The sequence below is a fragment of the Oryctolagus cuniculus genome, chromosome 7 (assembly GCF_964237555.1).
Source record: "Oryctolagus cuniculus chromosome 7, mOryCun1.1, whole genome shotgun sequence".
NCBI classification, from domain to species: Eukaryota; Metazoa; Chordata; class Mammalia; order Lagomorpha; family Leporidae; genus Oryctolagus; species Oryctolagus cuniculus.
In genome coordinates this window covers 153,110,611-153,129,644 of record NC_091438.1, presented here as the reverse complement: position 1 = coordinate 153,129,644, position 19,034 = coordinate 153,110,611, and the positions used below count along the sequence as shown (strand labels likewise).

General features: G+C 55.8%; 1 protein-coding gene across 1 annotated transcript in view; it reads right to left on the bottom strand.

Annotated features, from left to right (window-relative positions):
• Window positions 1-1,753: 1,753 nt before the first annotated feature.
• The window catches only part of SDHB (succinate dehydrogenase complex iron sulfur subunit B), a 34,067-nt gene continuing 16,786 nt past the window's right edge, over window positions 1,754-19,034 (bottom strand). Inside the window, exons 3-8 of the mRNA XM_070079227.1 lie at window positions 12,528-12,613; window positions 7,955-8,091; window positions 6,526-6,642; window positions 4,480-4,581; window positions 3,420-3,542; window positions 1,754-1,979 (exon numbers count right to left, since the gene is read on the bottom strand). Of these exons, the coding sequence (XP_069935328.1) occupies window positions 1,902-1,979; window positions 3,420-3,542; window positions 4,480-4,581; window positions 6,526-6,642; window positions 7,955-8,091; window positions 12,528-12,613 (643 nt within the window). The 3' untranslated portion in view covers window positions 1,754-1,901. The remainder of the gene's footprint in view (window positions 1,980-3,419; window positions 3,543-4,479; window positions 4,582-6,525; window positions 6,643-7,954; window positions 8,092-12,527; window positions 12,614-19,034) is intronic.

Sequence of the window (19,034 nt, the reverse complement as noted above, 5' to 3'; positions counted from 1 at the left end):
TAATTGGCTTTCTTTTTGATCCCAGCATCAGGCAACATCTGATTCCATAAATTAGAAGAAATGTTCCCCGAGCCTGGCAGAGGAGGCTGGTTTTACAGACAGAGAAGGGCTGAAGAAGGTGGAAAAAACTGAAACAGACTGGCCATTTCAGAGCGACTTTCTTTGGAAGGTGGGGGCGGGGAGGCAGCACGATGGGGAACGATGACTGGCTGAGCTCAGGGGCCTGCTGGTGTAAGGATTAGAGAGAGGGAACTGGGGACTGCGTGCTGGCTCCTGCCAACAGAAACCGCCTTGCTGGGGCACTTGCTCCCTTCCTGACCCTGAACTCGTGGAAGGTCAGATGGGCAGCGCAGGGGCTCAGCCTGCTACCCCGACTGCTGTTAGCGTCTCCCCCACCCCGCCCCCGCCGGGGACCACTGCTGGCATCTGAGGAATGGCCCATGGGTGCGCGCTCGCTCCCTCTCTCTCAAATAAATGAACAAAAACTTTAACTGGGGAGACCGGGATGGAGTTCCGTCTCCTGGCTTTGGTCCGGCCCGGCCCTGGCTTTTGTGGGTACCTGGGGGGTAAACGAGCGATGAAAGACCTCTCTCTCTCAGGTCGATGAACAATTTACAACCAAACAGGGCGCTGGTTGAGTCAGGGTACACCCGTGCCACAGAGCTCCCAAGCCATTGTTACAAAGGCTACGGAAGGAAGTGAACTTTCCACACACACAGTAGCTTCGTGATTAGGAGTCCCAGATGTATCGTGGGGCAAAGGCCGCAAGCCGCCCCTGGGGTGTGGGGGGCTCCCGCGGGCCTTGCAGTAGGGACTATGCGTCTACAGGGAGGGTACAAACCTTGTGGGGTGTAGGGGCTCCCGCTGGCTTTGCAGTGGGCATCAGGGGACTGTGTGTCTGCAGGGAGGGTACAAGCCGCCCGTGGGGCGTGAAGGGCTCCCGTGGGCCTTGCAGTGGGGACTGTGCGTCTGCAGGGACGGCGCCTGCTCACAGCTGCCCTGGGTCACGGCCCTGTGCTGGGGAACCTCAGTAATTCCACCACTAAAAACTACAGACTCCGGCCCGCAGTAGCACTACTGACCGGCCAACGCCTCCGGGTGCTCAGAGCGGGTGAGGCCCGGCGGGTGAGGCCCCAGCAAGCAGGAGCCCCGTTTACAGCTGGGCAAACAGAACAGCAAAGAGGCAAAGGCAGACACCCAAGGTTGTGCAGCAGCTGGGGCAGGCCCAGCCGACGTCAGCTCCAGGCGTTTCCACCACCCCCTCCCCCGGCCCCTGCTCCCCAGGGGCTCAGTCCTGGAGTCCATCTCTCCCGGGACAGCGCCAGGATGCGAGGTTAGCCCAGTGGTTGAGAGGCCAGTCAGGGGCCTTCGTCCCACCCTGGCGTAGCTGGACTCCCAGCCCCAGCACCTGACTGCAGCCGCCCTCACCCACCTGCGAGGTGAGCTGTCGGCGGCATCTGGGAAGTGAACCAATGGATGGGAGCTGTCTGCGCCTCTCCAGCCAGCCAGCCAGCCAGCCAGCCAGCCAGAGTCAGCCAGCCAGCCAATCAGCCAGCCAGCCAATCAGTCAGTCAGTCAGAGCCAGCCAGCCAGCCAGTCAGTCAGTCAGAGCCAGCCAGCCAGCCAGCCAGCCAGCCAGCCAGAGTCAGCCAGCCAGTCAGTCAATCAATCAGTCAGTCAGTCAGAGTCAGCCAGCCAAAGGGACAGTGACTCTGGCACGTCACATTCTTCTGAAACAGAGGGACGGACTTGCTTTTGTTAATAAAGTAGAATAGCATTTATTTATCTTAACATTTGCATTATACGTGCTGCCTTCATGGAAAATCGAGACCTTTGAAGGAGTCAATCAGACATAAATCATGCCGGGCCCGAGCCGCTCCCGAGCCCTCCGCCGAGAGGCGTCACACCGAAGCTCGCTTCTCCTTGTAGGTGGCCATCATCTTCTTGATCTCAGCGATGGCTTTCCCCGGGTTCAGGCCCTGAGGGGAGAGGACCGACACCACCGGTGAGCAGCGGGCGGCCGGACAGCAGCCCCGAGGCCCTGGGACGGCTCCCGGCTCCCGGCTCCGCAGGGTCAGAGCTAAGAGATGCAAGTCAAGGCCTTCAAGCCAGGCCTGGCTGAGGGCGCCGCTCAGCTCCCCTGGCCACCCTGCCACGTGGCCGGCTCCTGGTGCGGCTCACGCCAGCAGGCCAACAGGGCAGGCGCCCGCGCTCCGCTGCTCACCCAGGACAGCGTCGCTTCTCGGCCCACAGGCCAATGTCAATATTAGCCCGGCACCCGAGACCTCTGCCGTCATGACCCCGCGTTGGCAGCAGCAGGAAGGGGCTCGCTCGCCAACCCTTCCTAATCGCCTGCCAGAGCCTGTGTGGCCAGGGCCGCCGCTGCCAGCTGCAGGCTGCCTTCGCACCGTGTGCCTGCCGTGCAGGGGCCCAGGGAGTGAGCGGTGAGCGCCGCCGTCACAGCAGGGAGGCAGGCCGCACGTCCCTGGGACCCCAGGGACACGCAACCGGCAGGAGAGACCTTGGGGAGTGGACAGGAGAGAAGGCGGCTGCTCGACGCTGGCGGGAGACGCTCTCCCCGACGGCTGAGGGAGGCGGCAGGAAGGTGCACGCTGCACCGGGCTCTGCGCACTCTCGTGACACAGCCCGAGGTCAGGGCGCACGGCACACAGCCCACAGCCGGAGGGACCAGGCAACCCAGCGCTGGAGCCCGCTCTCCCCACCACACCCACAGCCTGTCCTGAGGGCAGGGGCACGGCCGTTTCCAGGCAAGAAGGAAGGAGGGGAGGCACTGAGCATCCACGTGTTCTAAGACAGCTGTCATTTCTAACTGTCGGCCGTGACCCCAGCCTGCCACCTTGCTGCCATGGCCAAGTTTCACTGCCCCACGGCAGCCTCGGCTTGAAAGGGCCACCTGGCCCTCGCTGAGGCCCACGGCATCAGCACAGGCGCCCGACTGAAGGGCAGCTGGCCACAGCCCCCCACCCCTGTGGGCTGGCACGGCAACAGAGCTGGAACCTCGGGCGTGTCACGGGGCAGTGTCCAGACCGGGCCAGCCAGAGGCAGCCGTATGTGTGGGAGGCAGGGGCCGAAGGCCGGGGAGCTGAGCCCTGAGTCAGAGATAAGCTGTCCAGGCTCACAGAACGAACGGGCTGGCGGCTGGAGCGCAGAGGTCAGCGACCGACTCTGGATGGCGGGGACAAGAGGGACTCGAGTCCCCAGAGCTGCCCGTTTCGGATGGCCCTGGGCTGAAGACAGGCTCCCGCCCACAGATCCCTGGGACCCTGCCTCCTCAGTGCCCGTGTCCCCGGAGGCGGCCTGAGTGAGTGCATTCCTGCAGCTCCGGGCTGCCCCGCCCCAGGCCCACAGGATGACAGGCCGGCTCCGGCCCCGCCCCCGCCGCTGCGGGCGCACGGCACCTTGGGGCAGGTCCTCGTGCAGTTCATGATGGTGTGGCAGCGGTACAGCGAGAAGGGGTCCTGCAGCTTGGCCAGGCGCTCCTCCGTGAAGTCGTCTCTGGAGTCGATCATCCAGCGGTAGGCCTGGGGAGACCGGGCCAGGTGAGCAGGGCTGCCGCGTTACAGGCCAAACAGAGCCCGGGGCACTCGGCGCTGCCCGGGCACCCGGGAGCGCAGCCTCGCGCCTCACTCCACCAATGACCCCCGCTCCCTGGTCCACACCGCACCCGGCGCCCAGGAGCTAAACCCCAGCTCATGAGCACCGCCTAACGACTTCACTGTGCTCGCCGACGGCCTGGGGCACGTGGCTGTCCCCACGCCTGTCCTCGCTGGACTCTCACTGCGGGAGTGAACCGATGACGGGCCAGTCCTGTCCAGACGCCAGCTCACGGAGGGGGACTGACCACAGCATTGCTGGGCCTGCTCCGGCAGCATTACCGACAGGACCCCCTCGTGTCTCAGCGCCTCAGGTCACCCGGTGCAAGTGACAAACAGGACTGCACTCATTACTCAAGCTGTCTGAGGCCAGGAGTCAATACCGTGCACGTGGTCACACGATCAGGAAACCTCTCTTCACGAGAAAGCGAGAACGGGAAGTTGTCTTCTGGGCTTCTGGAAAGCACAGACCACAACTCTGCAAGCCCACAGCTTTCTGGGAACAAGGCTGGTGACCTCGCGGCAGCGACCCGGGCCCGTGGTGAACGGCAGCGGAGCCCCACGCGGCCCCTTGCTCAGGGCTGTCCCTCGCCACCTCTTCCCACTGCCCAGCAGGACAGCTGCCCGAAAGGAGAGAGGGCGGGAGCCTTCTCACAGACACGGGCGGAGGACGGGCACGGCAGCGGACCAGGGAACCGCTCTAGACCCCTGCAAGGCGCGGTCTGCGCAAAGCAGTGAACCAAAGGCACGCTGCGGCCTGGAAGTCACGCGGGCCCGACGCAGCCGACAACACTGAGTGACCCCGCTGGGTGACCCGGCGCCGGCAGCCCCCCCGCCCCCTCCCGCGTCAGGGGAGGCCCCTCACCTGCATGAGCACGGCGGGCCCCAGGTACTTGTCCCCGTTCCACCAGTAGCTGGGGCAGCTGGTGCTGCAGCAGGCACAGAGGATGCACTCATACAGGCCGTCCTGTGGCAGAGGGGACGCGGCGTCGGCTCCGTGCGCGGGCTCAGCGCCCTCGTGCACGGGCAAGTTCTTGGCAGAGTCCAAGGGGTGCCCCGCACACTTATCAGGTTCATAAAAAGCTCATGTAATTGAAACGTAAACAGTGCTGATGACAGTCCAGAGACCTTAAATCCAAGTGCTTCCTCCTTAATAAACAACAACCTCTCACTTCCCGAAAAGTGAAATCAACAGAAACAGAAAGGCAGCAGCCGGCACGCGGGCGGAGCGGAGGACGCGCCCTGGCAGCCACTGCAGTGCCTGCCACAGCTCAGCAGGGACCTCGGCGCCCGCCAAGGCCCCACACGCTCTCCACGCGGGGGGGGGACCCTCGCAGACTCCCACTCAGGTCAGGAATGGGCGCACGGCAGGGCTGGGCTCTGGGCCCCGTGGTCTGACTCTGGCTCGCGGCTCTTTCACGCCTGCCGCCTGACCACTCCTGAGTAACCCTACTTCTGACCTGGAAACCAGAGACATGGATCAGAAGAGCAGACAGAAGGGGTAAGGCTCGTCCTGGGAGGCAGCAGGTGATGGCTCGAACGCCCGGCCTGCCGCCCACGCAGGAGATCCAGACCCAGTTCCAGCCTCTGCTTTGGTCTGGCCCAGCCCTGCTGTTGCAGACATTTGGGAGTGAACCAGCAGATGGAACAGCTTTCTCTCTTTCCAAGTAAGTAAATTAAAAAAAAATTCCCTGTATTTTTCAATTCTTTGCTAGGTTTGGCATACTAATGTAAAGAGCAAAAAATGCTGCGCAGGTGGTGCTTGGTATCTGAGTGAGTGCAACGCTCGGGGGAGCCGTCTGCCCCAGGGAACCACATCAAGGAGACGTGCCCAGCGGCGGAATGCCGGGGGACCAGCTGGGCCAGAGCGGCTGGCTCCACGCTGGGCTCCGGGGGCGTGTGGCCCTGTGGAGTCGGAAGCGGCTGGGAGCAAGGTGTGCTGGTGCGCTTGGCGGAGTCGCAGCGGCTCCCAGACTCACACCAGCGCCGCGTTGCTGCCTGTCACGGCCGTGACTTAGGACGGCCCTCTCCTCGGGTTCTGTGGGGCAGAGCAGGGGAGGCTAAACAGGCCCCAGGGTCTAACGCGCATTCAGCATTTCACCCACACGACTCGTGTTTAGTGACACAGGATCACGTGTCAGCATCTAGGGACCCAGGAAGGAGAGACACGGCCGCTGGCCAACAAGCAGAGAGGCCCTCTCAGGACAGCGCGGCTCTGAGCAAGGCAGGGTGGTTGCAGCAGGCGCAGCCGCCACCCCACAGCAACCCCTAAAGACGGTGTCGGCGGAGAGCAAGGCTCCAGCTCCCGGCTGCCTGTAAACGGCAGGTGGCAGCTGGGGTGCAGATGCCGCATCTGCTTTATCCTGTCTGGGGTGAGAACAGCTCTGATGTAACTGCCAACTTTTAAAAGGGAGGCGGCTTCCACGGACTCCTGGGAAGGACGAATGGCACCATGGCAACAACCGGCCTCCCGAGCAGGGCACAGCGTGCCGGCTCCTTGGTCCGTTCCAGGCCTGAGGGCTCCTAGCGCCCACCTGGCCCCAAAAGGAGGGCAGGCAACCCTCAGAGCAGATGCCATTACGTGTCCTCTCCAGGTGCAAGGGGCGCCCAGGCCCCTGCTCCCCTCCCCTCTCCCATTTCCTGCTGATGTGCACCCGAGAGGTTCGGGTGATCAGGTCCCTGGGTCCCTGCGGCCCACGTGGAGATGCAGTGGCGCTCCCGGCTCCTGGCTCTGGCTGCCCTGAGCATCTGAGGAGTGAACCCGGACGGGAGAGCTGTCTCTGCTTCAAGAGGTTCCTCTCCAGAACACGCTACATGGTCTGTCACCGCCGCGTGCTGCCCCTGCACTGCCACGTTCCCAGCACACTCTGCAGGGAACCCCCCAGCCAGGCCAGCAGGCAGAGCTCCTGACCAGTTTCTCCCGCTCCTCGATGGACTGCAGGTACTGCTGCTTGCCCCCCTGCGACTCGTCCTTCTTCTTCAAGTAGGGCTCGATGGACTTGTACTGCGCGTAGAAGTTGCTCAGGTCCTGTGGCCAAGAGGAAGGGGAGGCCCAGGTCAGACCCCACCTGCCCCGTGCTCCTGCAGGCCGCCTCCCACACACGCATCACAGCCCTGTGCTCCGCGTGAGCACACACAGGCTGCAGGGGCAGAATGGGCCCGCTCTCTCCCTCACGGACCCAGGACACACTCTCTGTGCCCACCCTTGGACACAGCCAGTCAGCGAAGGGGGCCAGTGCAGGAGGCAGGACAGGGAGCCCACGCAGGATGGGGAGCCCACGCAGGGACGGGGAGCCCACGCAGGATGGGGCACCCACACAGGGACGGGGAGCCCACGCAGGGACGGGGAGCCCACACAGGGACGGGGAGCCCACGCAGGACGGGGCACCCACACAGGGACGGGGAGCCCACGCAGGGACAAGACGCCCACAGGAGCAGCGGCTGCTCTCCTTGCCGGGCTCCACGCGAGCTCCAGCACTCGGATTCTGTGCCGTTATTCCCACACGGATTCTGTGCCGTTATTCCCACACGGATTCTGTGCCGTTATTCCCACTCGGATTCTGTGCCGTTATTCCCACACGGACCTCGGCAAATGAGCCGCTGAGGATTTCCGGGTGCTTACCTTCTGCTATTCAAATTCTTTAATTAAACTGAGGCCAATGGTCTCAGATCCAGGGATTTTCCTGACCCTCCCGGTGACACTGGGTTGACACCGAGGTCCTCCTCTTGCCATACACGGGCAGACAGCCCCATCACACAGTTCTATGGGGCTGGTGTAAGTCCCGGATGTTTTACTTCCAAGCCTGCTAATGCACGTGGGAAAGATGCCCAAGTCCTTGGGCTCCTGCTACCCACGTAGGAGACGGGGGGTGCATTCCCGGCTCCTGGCTTTGGCCTGGCCCAGCCCCTGCTGTTGTGGCCACATGGGGAGTGACCCAGTGGATGGAGGATCACTCGCTCTGTTGTTCTGCCTTTCAAACAAATAAATTAGTAAATCTTAAAAACAAAAACACAACAAAACAAGCCTGGGGCCAGGTTAAGCCCCTGCCTGTGACATGGGTGTCCCGTACGGGCACCGGTTTGAGACCCGGCCGCTTCGCTTTGATCCAGCTTCCCGCTAAGGTACCTGGGAAAGCACTGGAATACGACACAAGTGCTTGGGCCTCTGCATCCATGTGGGAGACCCTGAAGATCTGGGCTCCTGGCTCTGGGCTGGCCAGCCCTGGCTGTTGTGGCCGTTTGAGCAGTGAACCAGCAGATGGACGATCAATCTCTGACTCTGCCCTTCCAATAAACATAAGCACCACCCCCTGCAAAGAACGTAAAAGACGGGGACTCACGGGCACGAGGTCCTTGATCACGTACATATGCGGGAGAGGGTAGATTTTTGATACTTTATCGAGGTTGGTGTCGATCCTCCGTGTGCACGCCAGAGTGTTGCCCCCGTTGATGTTCATGGCACAAGAGCCACAGATGCCTGCAAGAAGGAGACCCGCTTGACCACGCCCTCCCACCGCCACACCCTGCCTCCGCTGACTCGCCTGCAAACTGCTCCCTTTCCTCCGTCTTCCTACCAAGAGCAAGGATCTGACGCTGGAGCTCTGGAAACCCTCTGTGACCGTGAGGCGGCCCCGAGGCTAGAAAGCACAGGCGGAGTCGGGTTGGGAGCCCCACACTGCTCTAGCTCCGCGCCAGTCACGTGTTTTAGGAGGACACGCAGCTTCCGCTATTTCCAAGCCAGTTTTGGGAACGTTGATTTGAACAAAGGTAACACCTACAGCAAAGCACCTGGCCTGGTCATCCTAACACGGAGGCCTGGACACGGGCGATCAGGGTCCCGCTCTTCCTCCACACCCCTACCAGTCGAGGGACACGGCTGCTCTGGGGCTCGACGCTCGCATCAGCAGACCCAGAACGGACTCCGAGGAGCAGAACCAACTACCGCGAAAGCAAAGCAACGCACGGTGCTGGCCGAGGGCCCGGAGAGAGGATTTTCTGTCTGGGCCTACTTCCTGTGCAGGAATACGGCCCAGACGCTTCAGAGTTTAAAAATGACAACATAATCCAAACCCTGGTTCCACTTCCCTGAAGCTATTTTTTGAAGACCATCAGGCCAGAGAAACCTGACTGCTTGTGAAACCCGCACTGGGTTCCACTCTGTAAGGCCGCGCTCTCCCCGTCTCCTGGCAATCTTAGCAAGAACATCAGAGAACGCGAAGATCCACCTTAAGGACATACTCTTAGTTTCCCAAGAGACTGTACATTGATGGACACCTAGCGTCCAGCCAGAGCAGCTGGCTTTTTTTTTTAATTAATTTATTTATTTTAAAGAGTTACAGAGAAGCAGAGGGAGAGGGAGAGAGAGAAAGAGAGAGAGAGAGAGATAAAGAAAGGTCTTCCATCTGCTGGTTCACTCCTCAGATGGCTGCAACAGCTGGAGCTGTGCTGAACTGAGGCCAGGAGCCAGGAGCTTCTTCTGGATCTCCCACGTGGATGCAGGGGCCCAAGGACCTGGGCCATCTTCTACTGCTTTCCCAGGCCACAGCAGAGAGCTGGATTAGAAGAGGAGCAACCGGGACTCGAACTGGCACCCACATGGTTGCTGGCATTGGAGGCAGCAGCTTTATCCGCTATGCCACAGCACCGGCTCCAGCGATTGGCTTTTATAACAAATAGCTCAAGATTTAAAACAAGCCCAATGAACTTCCTCTTAAAGACTCTCCTGGGGGCCAGTGCTGTGATGTAGCGGGTAAAGCTGCTGCCTGAGGCGCTAGCATCCCATATGGGTGCTGGTTCACGTCCCGGCTGCTCCTCTTCTGATCCAGCTCTCTGCTGTGGCCTGGGAGAGTAGCAGAAGATGGCCCAAGTGCTTGGACCCCTGCACCTGTGTGGGAGACCCAGAAGAAGCTCTTGGTTCTTTGCTTCAGAATGGCCCAGTTCCAGCCGTTGCAGCCATTTGGGGGGTGAATCAGTGGATGGAAGACTTTTTGTCTCTCTCTTTAACTCTAAATAAATAAGTAACTCTTAAAAAAAAAGGGGGGGGGTTGGTGCTGTAGTGTAGTGGGTAAAGCTGCCACCTGTGGTGCCGGCATCCCATGTGGGCGCCGGTTCAAGTCCCGGCTGCTCCACTTCCGATCCAGCTCTCTGCTATGGCCTGGGAAAGCAGCAGAAGATGGCCCAAGTCCTTGGGCTCTTGTACCTGCATGTGAGACCTGAAGGAAGCTCGTGGCTTCGATTCAGCACAGCTCCAGCCATTGTGGCCAACTGGGGAGTAAAACAGTGGATGGAAGACCTCTCCCTCTCCCCTCTGTGTAACTCTTTCAAATAAATAAATAAGTCTTAAAAAAAAAAAAAAAAAAAAAAAAAAAAGAGGCTAGCCGGTGCCATGGCTCAATAGGCTAATCCTCCGCCTGCGGCGCTGGCACACCAGGTTCTAGTCCCGGTCGGGGTCGGTGCGCCGGGTTCTGTCCTGGTTGCTTCTCTTCCAGTCCAGCTCTCGGCTGTGGCCCAGCAGTGCAGTGGAGGATGGCCCAGGTTCTTGGGCCCTGCACCCCATGGGAGACCAGGAGGAAGCACCTGGCTCCTGGCTCGGATCAGCGCAGTGCGCTGGCCGTAGCGGCCACTTAGGGGGTGAACCAACAGAAGGAAGACCTTGCTGTCTCTCACTGTCCACTCTGTCTGTCAAAAAAAAAAAAAAAAAAAAAAAAAAAAAAGAAAAAGGCTCCCCTGGAATTAACTCCCTTAGACACACAGGAATAAAGTGGAGCGGTAACAATACAGCTCTGCCCTGGGTGTGGTGCACAAGGGTCACACTTCATGATCCTGGCTCTGAGGGTCCTGCGGGGAAAGGCTGCCGGGCAGCATCTGCATCCCTGCGCGGCCGGGACTCGGGCGGGCAGGCTGGTGTCCCGCACAGCACACGGCCCCTGGACGGCAGGACACGGCCGGGCAGGCTGGTGTCCCGCACAGCACACGGCCCCTGGACGGCAGGACACGGGCGGGCAGGCTGGTGTCCCGCACAGCACACGGCCCCTGGACGGCAGGGCTCGGGCGGGCAGGCTGGTGTCCCGCACAGCACACGGCCCCTGGACGGCAGGGCTCGGGCGGGCAGGCTGGTGTCCCGCACAGCACACGGCCCCTGGACGGCAGGACACGGGCGGGCAGGCTGGTGTCCCGCACAGCACACGGCCTCTGGACGGCAGGGCTCGGGCGGGCAGGCTAGTGTCCCGCACAGCACACGGCCTCTGGACAGCAGGACGCAGCCCAACCACCCTAACCTGTCTCCGCATTTGTTAACGAAATAAGAAGAGCTGAACCAAAACAGAAGGCAGACAGTAAAACAAAGCAGCAGTGGGCCGATGTCTGGCCTGGCTTTCCCTCTTTGGGAAGGTATGTTGGGAAGAGAGTTCATTTGGGGTCCCTGGGGCCCGGGCTCCCTGTCTGTTTCAGCCGGGTAAGTAGAGCTCTGGGGTCCAGCAGTCTGCACTGAACCCAGTCACTGTCTCTGTCGCTGTGGAACTCCCCTCGCCCCTGGGCCTCAGCGTCCTCACTGTTCATTTAATGACAGCACCCACCTAGCTCACACGAAGTGGGGTCCCTCGGCCATCAGGACGCCCCCCCCCCTTTTTTATTAAGATTTATTTATTTACTTGAAAGTCACAGTTACACAGATAGAGAAGGAGAGGCAGAGAAAGAGAGGTAGAGAGGTAGAGAGAGAGAGAGAGAGAGAGGTCTTCCATCTGCTGGTTCACTCCCCAGATGGCCACAACGGCTGCAGCTGTGCCGATCCAAAGCCAGGAGTCAGGAGCCTCTTCCGGGTCTCCCACGCGGGTGCAGGGGTCCAAGCACTTGGGCCATCTTCTACTGCTTTTCCAGGCCACAGTGTGGAGCATCCGGGACTCGAACCTGCACCCATATGGGATGCCGGCACTGCAGGTGCTGGCTTTACCTGCTACGCCACAGCGCCGGCCCTGCTCTGTGTGGTTTTAATCTCATCTGAGAGCCATGTAGTTTTCTTTGTAACAACTCTGCTTTCAAGTAACTACTGGAGGAGTTTTCTTTACATCAGTTCCTTTTACCTGAATCCATATTAAAAATACGCCACTTATATCTCTGTTACGTGATCCTAACGTGGAAATAAACACAAGGGGCAGGTGTTGTGCTGCAGTGGCTTAGATCACTGTTCGGGATGCGGCATCCCACGCTGCAGTGCCTGGCTTGAGTCCTGGCTATCCTGCCTTTGACCCAGCTTCCTGCTCATGTTCCTGGGAAGGCGGAAGATGACGGCCCAGGTACCCGGGCCCTGTCAACCATGCGGGAGAGGTGGATGAAGCTGTGGGCCACCAGTTTCGGCCTGGTTCAGCCCCAGCTGTTGCAGGCATTTGCAGAGTGAACCAGCAGATGGACGATCTCTTTCCTGTCTCGCTGCCTTTCAAACAAATATGTCAAGAAACAAAAATGTTTTTAAAAAGAGAGCTGCTAGCAGTGGAAAGTGTTGGTCCGCACACTGCCTCAACCAACTCATGCAGCACCGGGAAGAGAAGTCACCACAGCCGGAGACGCTGCCCCAACCCACCCAGAGCACACCTACTGTGTGCACCGCGACACTGGGAGCCCGTGAGACTGACACTGCCTGCAAGACAGGCGGAAGTGCGCGCAAGCGCCGGCTGGAAGTGCCCACCGCCCTCCTCACAGAGCTCAGCACTGCGCACAGCGCCAGCTCACAGGCAGGGGCAGATGCAGACATCAGGCGGCAGCAGGCCCAGAACCAGAACCTGCAGCGGGGCTCAAGCAGGGCACACCCCCCACGGAAGGGAAGCGCAGAGCCCCGCTGCCCCGCGGCTGCCTTCCAGGACCTCTGCGGTGCAGCCGGCCGGGCCGAGCGCCCCCGGCCAAGAGGAATGAGACGCTCACCTTCTCTGCATGATCTTCGGAAGGTCAAGGTAGAATCAATTTCATTCTTAATCTTGATTAGAGCGTCTAACACCATGGGGCCGCATCTGACAAAGGAAACAGCCAGGCGTCACGCATATCAAGTTCAACCGCCCCACCCTTCATCACAATGACCGAGACTGCTGGACGTGCCACGCACTTGCCCTCTGAGACCACACTCAGAGGTCCTCCCGCACTCTTGTGCGCGGGGACATGTAGGTGACCACCGCACTGCACACACGCTTCTAGGACGCGGACACTCAGGAGCAGCAGAGCAACGCCTAAGTTGGCAGAAAACTCCGAACAACTGCAGCTGTTGTTTTCCACTTTGAAAGCTCCCTCCAAAGTTTTCCCAAATAATTTACTTACAATTTTAGTTTCCTTTTTAGGATCCAGGACGTAAGTAGCCAAAAGTGGTTAGTAACACATAATATATAAGCAGAACAGAATATGTATCCAGAGAGTAGGAGAAAATACATCACCCACAGCCCCCAATCCAAAGTTGCATGAGCATTCCGCATTCTGGGACGTGTGGGGGCAGTCGTGTGGTGCTAACAGTGCAGTAGGCCCGGGACAGGAGCGCAGGCCTGGAACCCAAGAGCCTGGTCTAAACCCTGGCTCAGCCACCAACCCGCTCAGAGGCCCGTGACATGATCTGTGTCCCAGTGTCTCATCTATGACACAGGCAGCAGCACCTGCATCTCACACGACGTCTGGACCTGAGTTAATCCACGAGATACTTAGAGCAGCGTCTGCAGCACAAATCAGCTGAACTACGATAATCATCACGTAGACTGTGATTGACAGACATTTTACTCTGTTTGTCTGTAAAGTGGGATTAATATCAATGGCACAGGATCACCATGGGGTTAGATAAAATCTCGTAATTTTCATAGTATCTGGCATATAGGCAAGTGCTCAACGACACTGTTTCCTGGCTGGCATCGGTACTCTCGTTCCTCTAAGTTTCTATGCATGAGATCCAAAGAAACATGGCCCCCCGCTTTCCTTTGGTATTACCTGTATTTCTGCCAGCAACAGGCAGACATCCCTTCCCTGGAACCCTTGCTCACACGGAACTGAATCTTAAAAATCTTCGCTGCTCTGATCACGGACAAGTGCTGCCGCCTTCAGTGTTTCACCATCTCTGAGTGCTACGGAGGTTGGCCATTTATCATGCATTTGTCTTCACTCGCCAATTACTGACTGAAGGCCTACTCTGCCTAGTTATTCTGGGGGCTGGAGATACACTGGACGGAACAGATGAACACTGCCACCCACGTGGAGCTTCTGCCCCAGGGGCACTGCAGACTTGGCCTGTCTGTGTTGTCTCTGTTTTTTTGGTTCTTGGGACTCTTTTTTTTTTTTTTAAAGATTTGAACCTATCATGTATTGTATCTGTTGCTAATCCTGCCCTTTCCCCTTCGGGATTTACTATGTGACTTGTAATTCTGGTAATGGAATTTTAAACACACGTAAGATTTAAATGTTTACACTGATAAAGCTGAACACCCGCTCCCACGGTACTAACAAGCCTAACAAGTCCGCTCCCTGGACGGAGGTTTGATGGATATTTGCAATCTTCTCTACATTAAACATTTTAAATTATTCTCCCCAAATAGTAAAAACTGTTAATTAACTGCCCCAAATCACTGACTAGACCCTCATTTGCTTTTGATTTATAACATTTCCCTCTTGCAGCCTAGACTAGAATCTTATAGAAGAAAGTGAAGCCTATTTTTTTTTTTTAAAGATTTTACTTATTTATCTGAGAGGCAGAGTTACAATGAGAGGGAGAGACAGAGAGAAAGGTCTTCCTTCTGTTGGTTCACTCCCCAAATGGCCGCAATGGCTGGAGCTGTGCCGATCCAAAGCCAGGAGCTTCCTCCTGGTGTCCCATGCAGATGCAGGGGCCCAAGCACTTGGGCCATCTTCTACTGTTTCCCAGCCCACAGCAGAGAGCTGGATTGGAAGTGGAGCAGCCGGGACTAGAACTGGTGCCCATATGGGATGCTCTCACCACAGGCAGAGGATTAACCTACGCGCCATGGCGCCGGTCCCAGAATTATTATTTTTTTAAATCCTAATGACCTGCCTACTCTTGTCCTAGCCACATTATCAACTATGACTGTTTCTAAAATGAACAAAGCTAGTATTTGCATCTCATAAACATTCCAAATACAAAGCTGTAAAGTCAAAGCCTCTCCTTTAAAACTGTACACGACACATGGGCACTATGAAATAGCTCACAGGCAAGTGTTCAGTGCAGCTGTTGGGACACTGCTCAAGATACCCACGTCACGTTCTGGATCCCCTGGGTGGGATCTCAGCTCTGCTTCTGATCCGGCTTCCTGCTAACTAGCATCCTGGGAAGAAGCAGGTAATGGCTCGAGTACTTGTGTCCCTGCCTGCCAGGTAGGGACCCAGACTAGGTACCTGGCTTCTGGCTTCAGCTAGGCCAAGACCTGGATCTTACAGGTATTTGGGAATAAACCAGTGGCTGCAAGATCTCCCTCTGCCTTTCAAATAAATAATAAAAAATTCTGTATATATTTTCTCACCTAAAAAATAATACCATGAATCACATTTTGCTGGTTTAAACCTTTTTTTCACTTATGTGGAAGTAAAGAGAGAGAGAGGGAGGGAGAGAGGGAGGGAGAGAGGGAGAGAGGGAGGGAGGGAGAGAGGGAGAGAGGGAGAGAGGGAGGGAGGGAGGGAGAGGGGGGGGAGAGAGAGAGAGAGAGAGAGAGAGAGAGAGAGCGCGCTTAGCCTGCTGTACCACAACGTCAGCCTCAAGATTTTATCTTTTTTAAAGATTTACTTATTTATTTGAAAGTCAGTTAGAGAGAGAGGAGAGGCAGAGAGAGAGAGGGAGGGAGAGGGAGGGAGAGGGAGGGAGGGAGGGAGGGAGGGAGGAGGGAGAGGGAGGTCTTCCACTTGCTGGTTCACTCCCCAATTGGCCACAATGGCCAGAGCTGTGCAGATCCTTAGCCAGGAGCCAGGAGCCTCTTCCTGGTCTCCCATACAGGTGCAGGGGCCCAAGGACTTGGGCCATCTTCTACTGCTTTCCCAGGCCACAGCAGAGAGCTGGATTGGAAGTGGAGCAACTGGGACTCAAAACTGGCACCCACATGGGCTGCTGGTACTGCAGGTGGCGGCTTCACCCACTACGCCACAGCACGGCCCTTAGCCCCAGTGTTCCATTCTTTTGGACTCTGCTGTAAATGGAATAAGTTTTTTTCATTTTAAGATTGTTCCTTGGGCCGGCGCCGTGGCTCACTAGGCTAATCCTCCACCTTGCGGCGCCGGCACACCGGGTTCTAGTCCCGGTCGGGGCGCCGGATTCTGTCCCGGTTGCCCCTCTTCCAGGCCAGCTCTCTGCTATGGCCAGGGAGTGCAGTGGAGGATGGCCCAGGTGCTTGGGCCCTGCACCCCATGGGAGACCAGGAAAAAGCACCTGGCTCCTGGCTCCTGCCATCGGATCAGCGCGGTGCGCCGGCTGCAGCGGCGGCCATTGGAGGGTGAACCAACGGCAAAAGGAAGACCTTTCTCTCTCTGTCTCTCTCTCACTGTCCACTCTGCCTGTCAAAACATAAAAAAAAAAAAAAAAGATTGTTCCTTGCTAATGTATAGCAATACAATTATTTTCTGTTTTTTACAGTTACTAGTGGAGTTCATTTTCTTTGTAATTCATTAGGATTAGAAAAGCGAGGGCTGGCACTGTTGGGCAGCAGGTTAAGCTGCTGCCTACAGCACCGGCATCCCATGTGGGCACCGGTTCAAGTCCCAGCTGCTCCACTTCCCATCCAGCTCCCTGCTAATGGCCTGGGAAAGCAGCAGAGGTTGGCCCAAGTGCTTGTGGAAGAACTGAATGGAGTTCCTGGCCTAGTCCTAGATGCTGTGGCCATTTGGGGAGTGATGCAGCAGACAGAAAAATCTCTATTACACTGCCTTTCAAGTAAATAAATAAATCTTAAAGAAAAAAAATGTTTAGCTTCTGATATGTTACATAGCAATATTTTGCAAATATTTAATAAAAAATTATGCTGCCACGAAAACACAATAATAAAGCTATAGGGATTTTTGGGTGTATATGTAGCTATAAGTAGGATTCAAAAGTTGAGTTTCCGAGTAGGATTAGAAAGAAACAGAACTAAACCTAAAATGGGATGCAACATACAATGACGATTAGCAGACACAGAAAGAAAGATGGACAGATTATACATAATCAAAGTGAAGCACAATCGATTTTTTAAAGATTCATTTTATTTATTTGAAAGGCAGAGTGACAGAGAGCGACAGAGGTCTTCCATCTGCTGGTTCACTCCCCACATGGCTGCGTCAGGCTGAAGCCAGGAGCTTCTTTCAGGTCTCCTACGTGGAGTACAATTGATTTTTGTGTACTTAACTTGTGTCCTACAACCTTGACGAATTCATTTACTGGCTTTAATAGGTACTTTTTTTTAAAATGAACTTCTTAGATTTTCTACAGACAAGATCACGTTACCCAGGAAGATAGTTTTTGTTTATTTCAATTTCCTTGTATTTTTTCCTGTTTAGTTTCATGACTAGAAACATCCAGTAAAATTTTGAATGTTTGATACTAATATAAAAAGTTTTTCTATATTGACCTTATATCCTGTAATCTTGCTGAATTTATTACTTTCTTATAGTTATGTAGATTTTTAATTAAAAAAATTGTATTTGAAAGGCAGAGAGATACAGAGATCAAACCTCCATCCACTAGTTCATGCCCGAACACCTACGACAGCCTGGGGTCTAGGCCAAGCCGAAGCCAGGAACCCGGAAGTCAACCCCGGTCTTACACGGCGGTGGGCGGTGGCCGGTGGCCGGGATCCAGCAACCGGAGCATCACCTGCGGCCTCCCGGAGGAGCGCTGGCAGGAAGCCGGAACTGGAAGCAGCACTGGAACTTGAACCCCGTCACTGAGAGGGGACACGCTCGTGCCAAGCAGCGTCTTAACGCTGTGCCACACACCTGCCCTTGGAATTTTCTATATCAACAGCTGTGTTAGCCTGGGACTGGGCTGAGTTTTATTTCCTCCTTTCTAATCTTCACGTCTTTGACTTTTATTTGCCTTTACTGTGCTGGCCAGCACCCAGTGCCATGTTAAACATCAGCGGGGAGTGCTGTCCTTTCCTCGTTCCTGGTCTCACAGGAAAGCTGCTAACATTCACAGTTAAGCACGCTGTGAGGAAGGAGATTTCTCACAGAGAAGACAATTTTAAATACCACTGGGATTATTCAAGCAAAATTAGGACTTCCTTATAATTCAAATTCCTGATAGTTTTATTGTGGAAAAAAATATATAAATGTAAAAATTATCATCCTAATCTACTGTTATTTTGAATTTTTTCTTTAGTTAGTTCTCCTTTCCCATTGTCATTTTAAAAATCAAGAACGAATCCTTAATTTTGCCCAATGTTTTCCTGCATATGTTGAGACGATTAAATGGCTTTCCTCCTGCAGTCCGCTAACCGGGTCAATTACACTGATTCATTTACAAATGTTCAACCAATTTTACACTTCAGGGATAAATCCCGAACTTGGTCACACAAAGCATTATTCTTATAGACTGCTAGATCTGATTTGCTAAAACTTTGCTGAGTATTTTTACGTCCACAAAGGATAGCAATGTGTAATCCGCCATTCTGCAGTACCTGTTATAGTCTGCTGTCAGTTATGCTAGCCTCGTAACAGACTGTGAGGAATCACTCTGTTCTCTAAAACAAACGTGTGGAAGGTTGGTGTTAGCCACTTCGGCCTGGCGCCTTCTTTGCAGGAAGGTTCTGGATAATGCATTCGGCTTCCCTGTGGACACAGCCACGCACACGTTCTGTTCCACCTGACATGGGCTTCCCTGTGGACACAGCCACCGCACGTTCTGTGCCACCTGACATGGGCTTCCCTGTGGACACAGCCACGCACACGTTCTGTTCCACCTGACATGGGCTTCCCTGGGGACACAGCCACCGCACGTTCTGTTCCACCTGACCTCAGTTATGCTGTGTCTCACGGAATCAGCTCATTTCACCGAAGCTGCTGCAGCTGTCACCACCGTCACTCATAATAATCTCTTGGTATTTACAGGCCGGACTGATGCAGCTCTTCACGTTCTGATTTCATCTTCTCTTCTCTTTGACCAGCTTGACTACAAGTTAATTTTACTAACATTTTCAAAGAAACAATTTTTCATTTTGTTAACTTTACTAATTTTTTTTCCTCCTCACTGTTGTTCTTTATTATTTCATTTCCATTCTTCTGGCTTTAGATTTATTTTGGTCATCTACTTTATTTTTTTAAAGATTTATTTATTTGAGAAGCAGCGCTAGAGAGACGAAGGGAGGGTGTGGGGGGGAGAGAGAAAGAGAGAGAGAAGGGACAGAGAGTTTCTTCCCTTTGCTGTTCACTCCCCATATGGTCGTGATGGCCATGGTTGGGCCAGGGCAGAGCCAGGAGCTGGGAGGG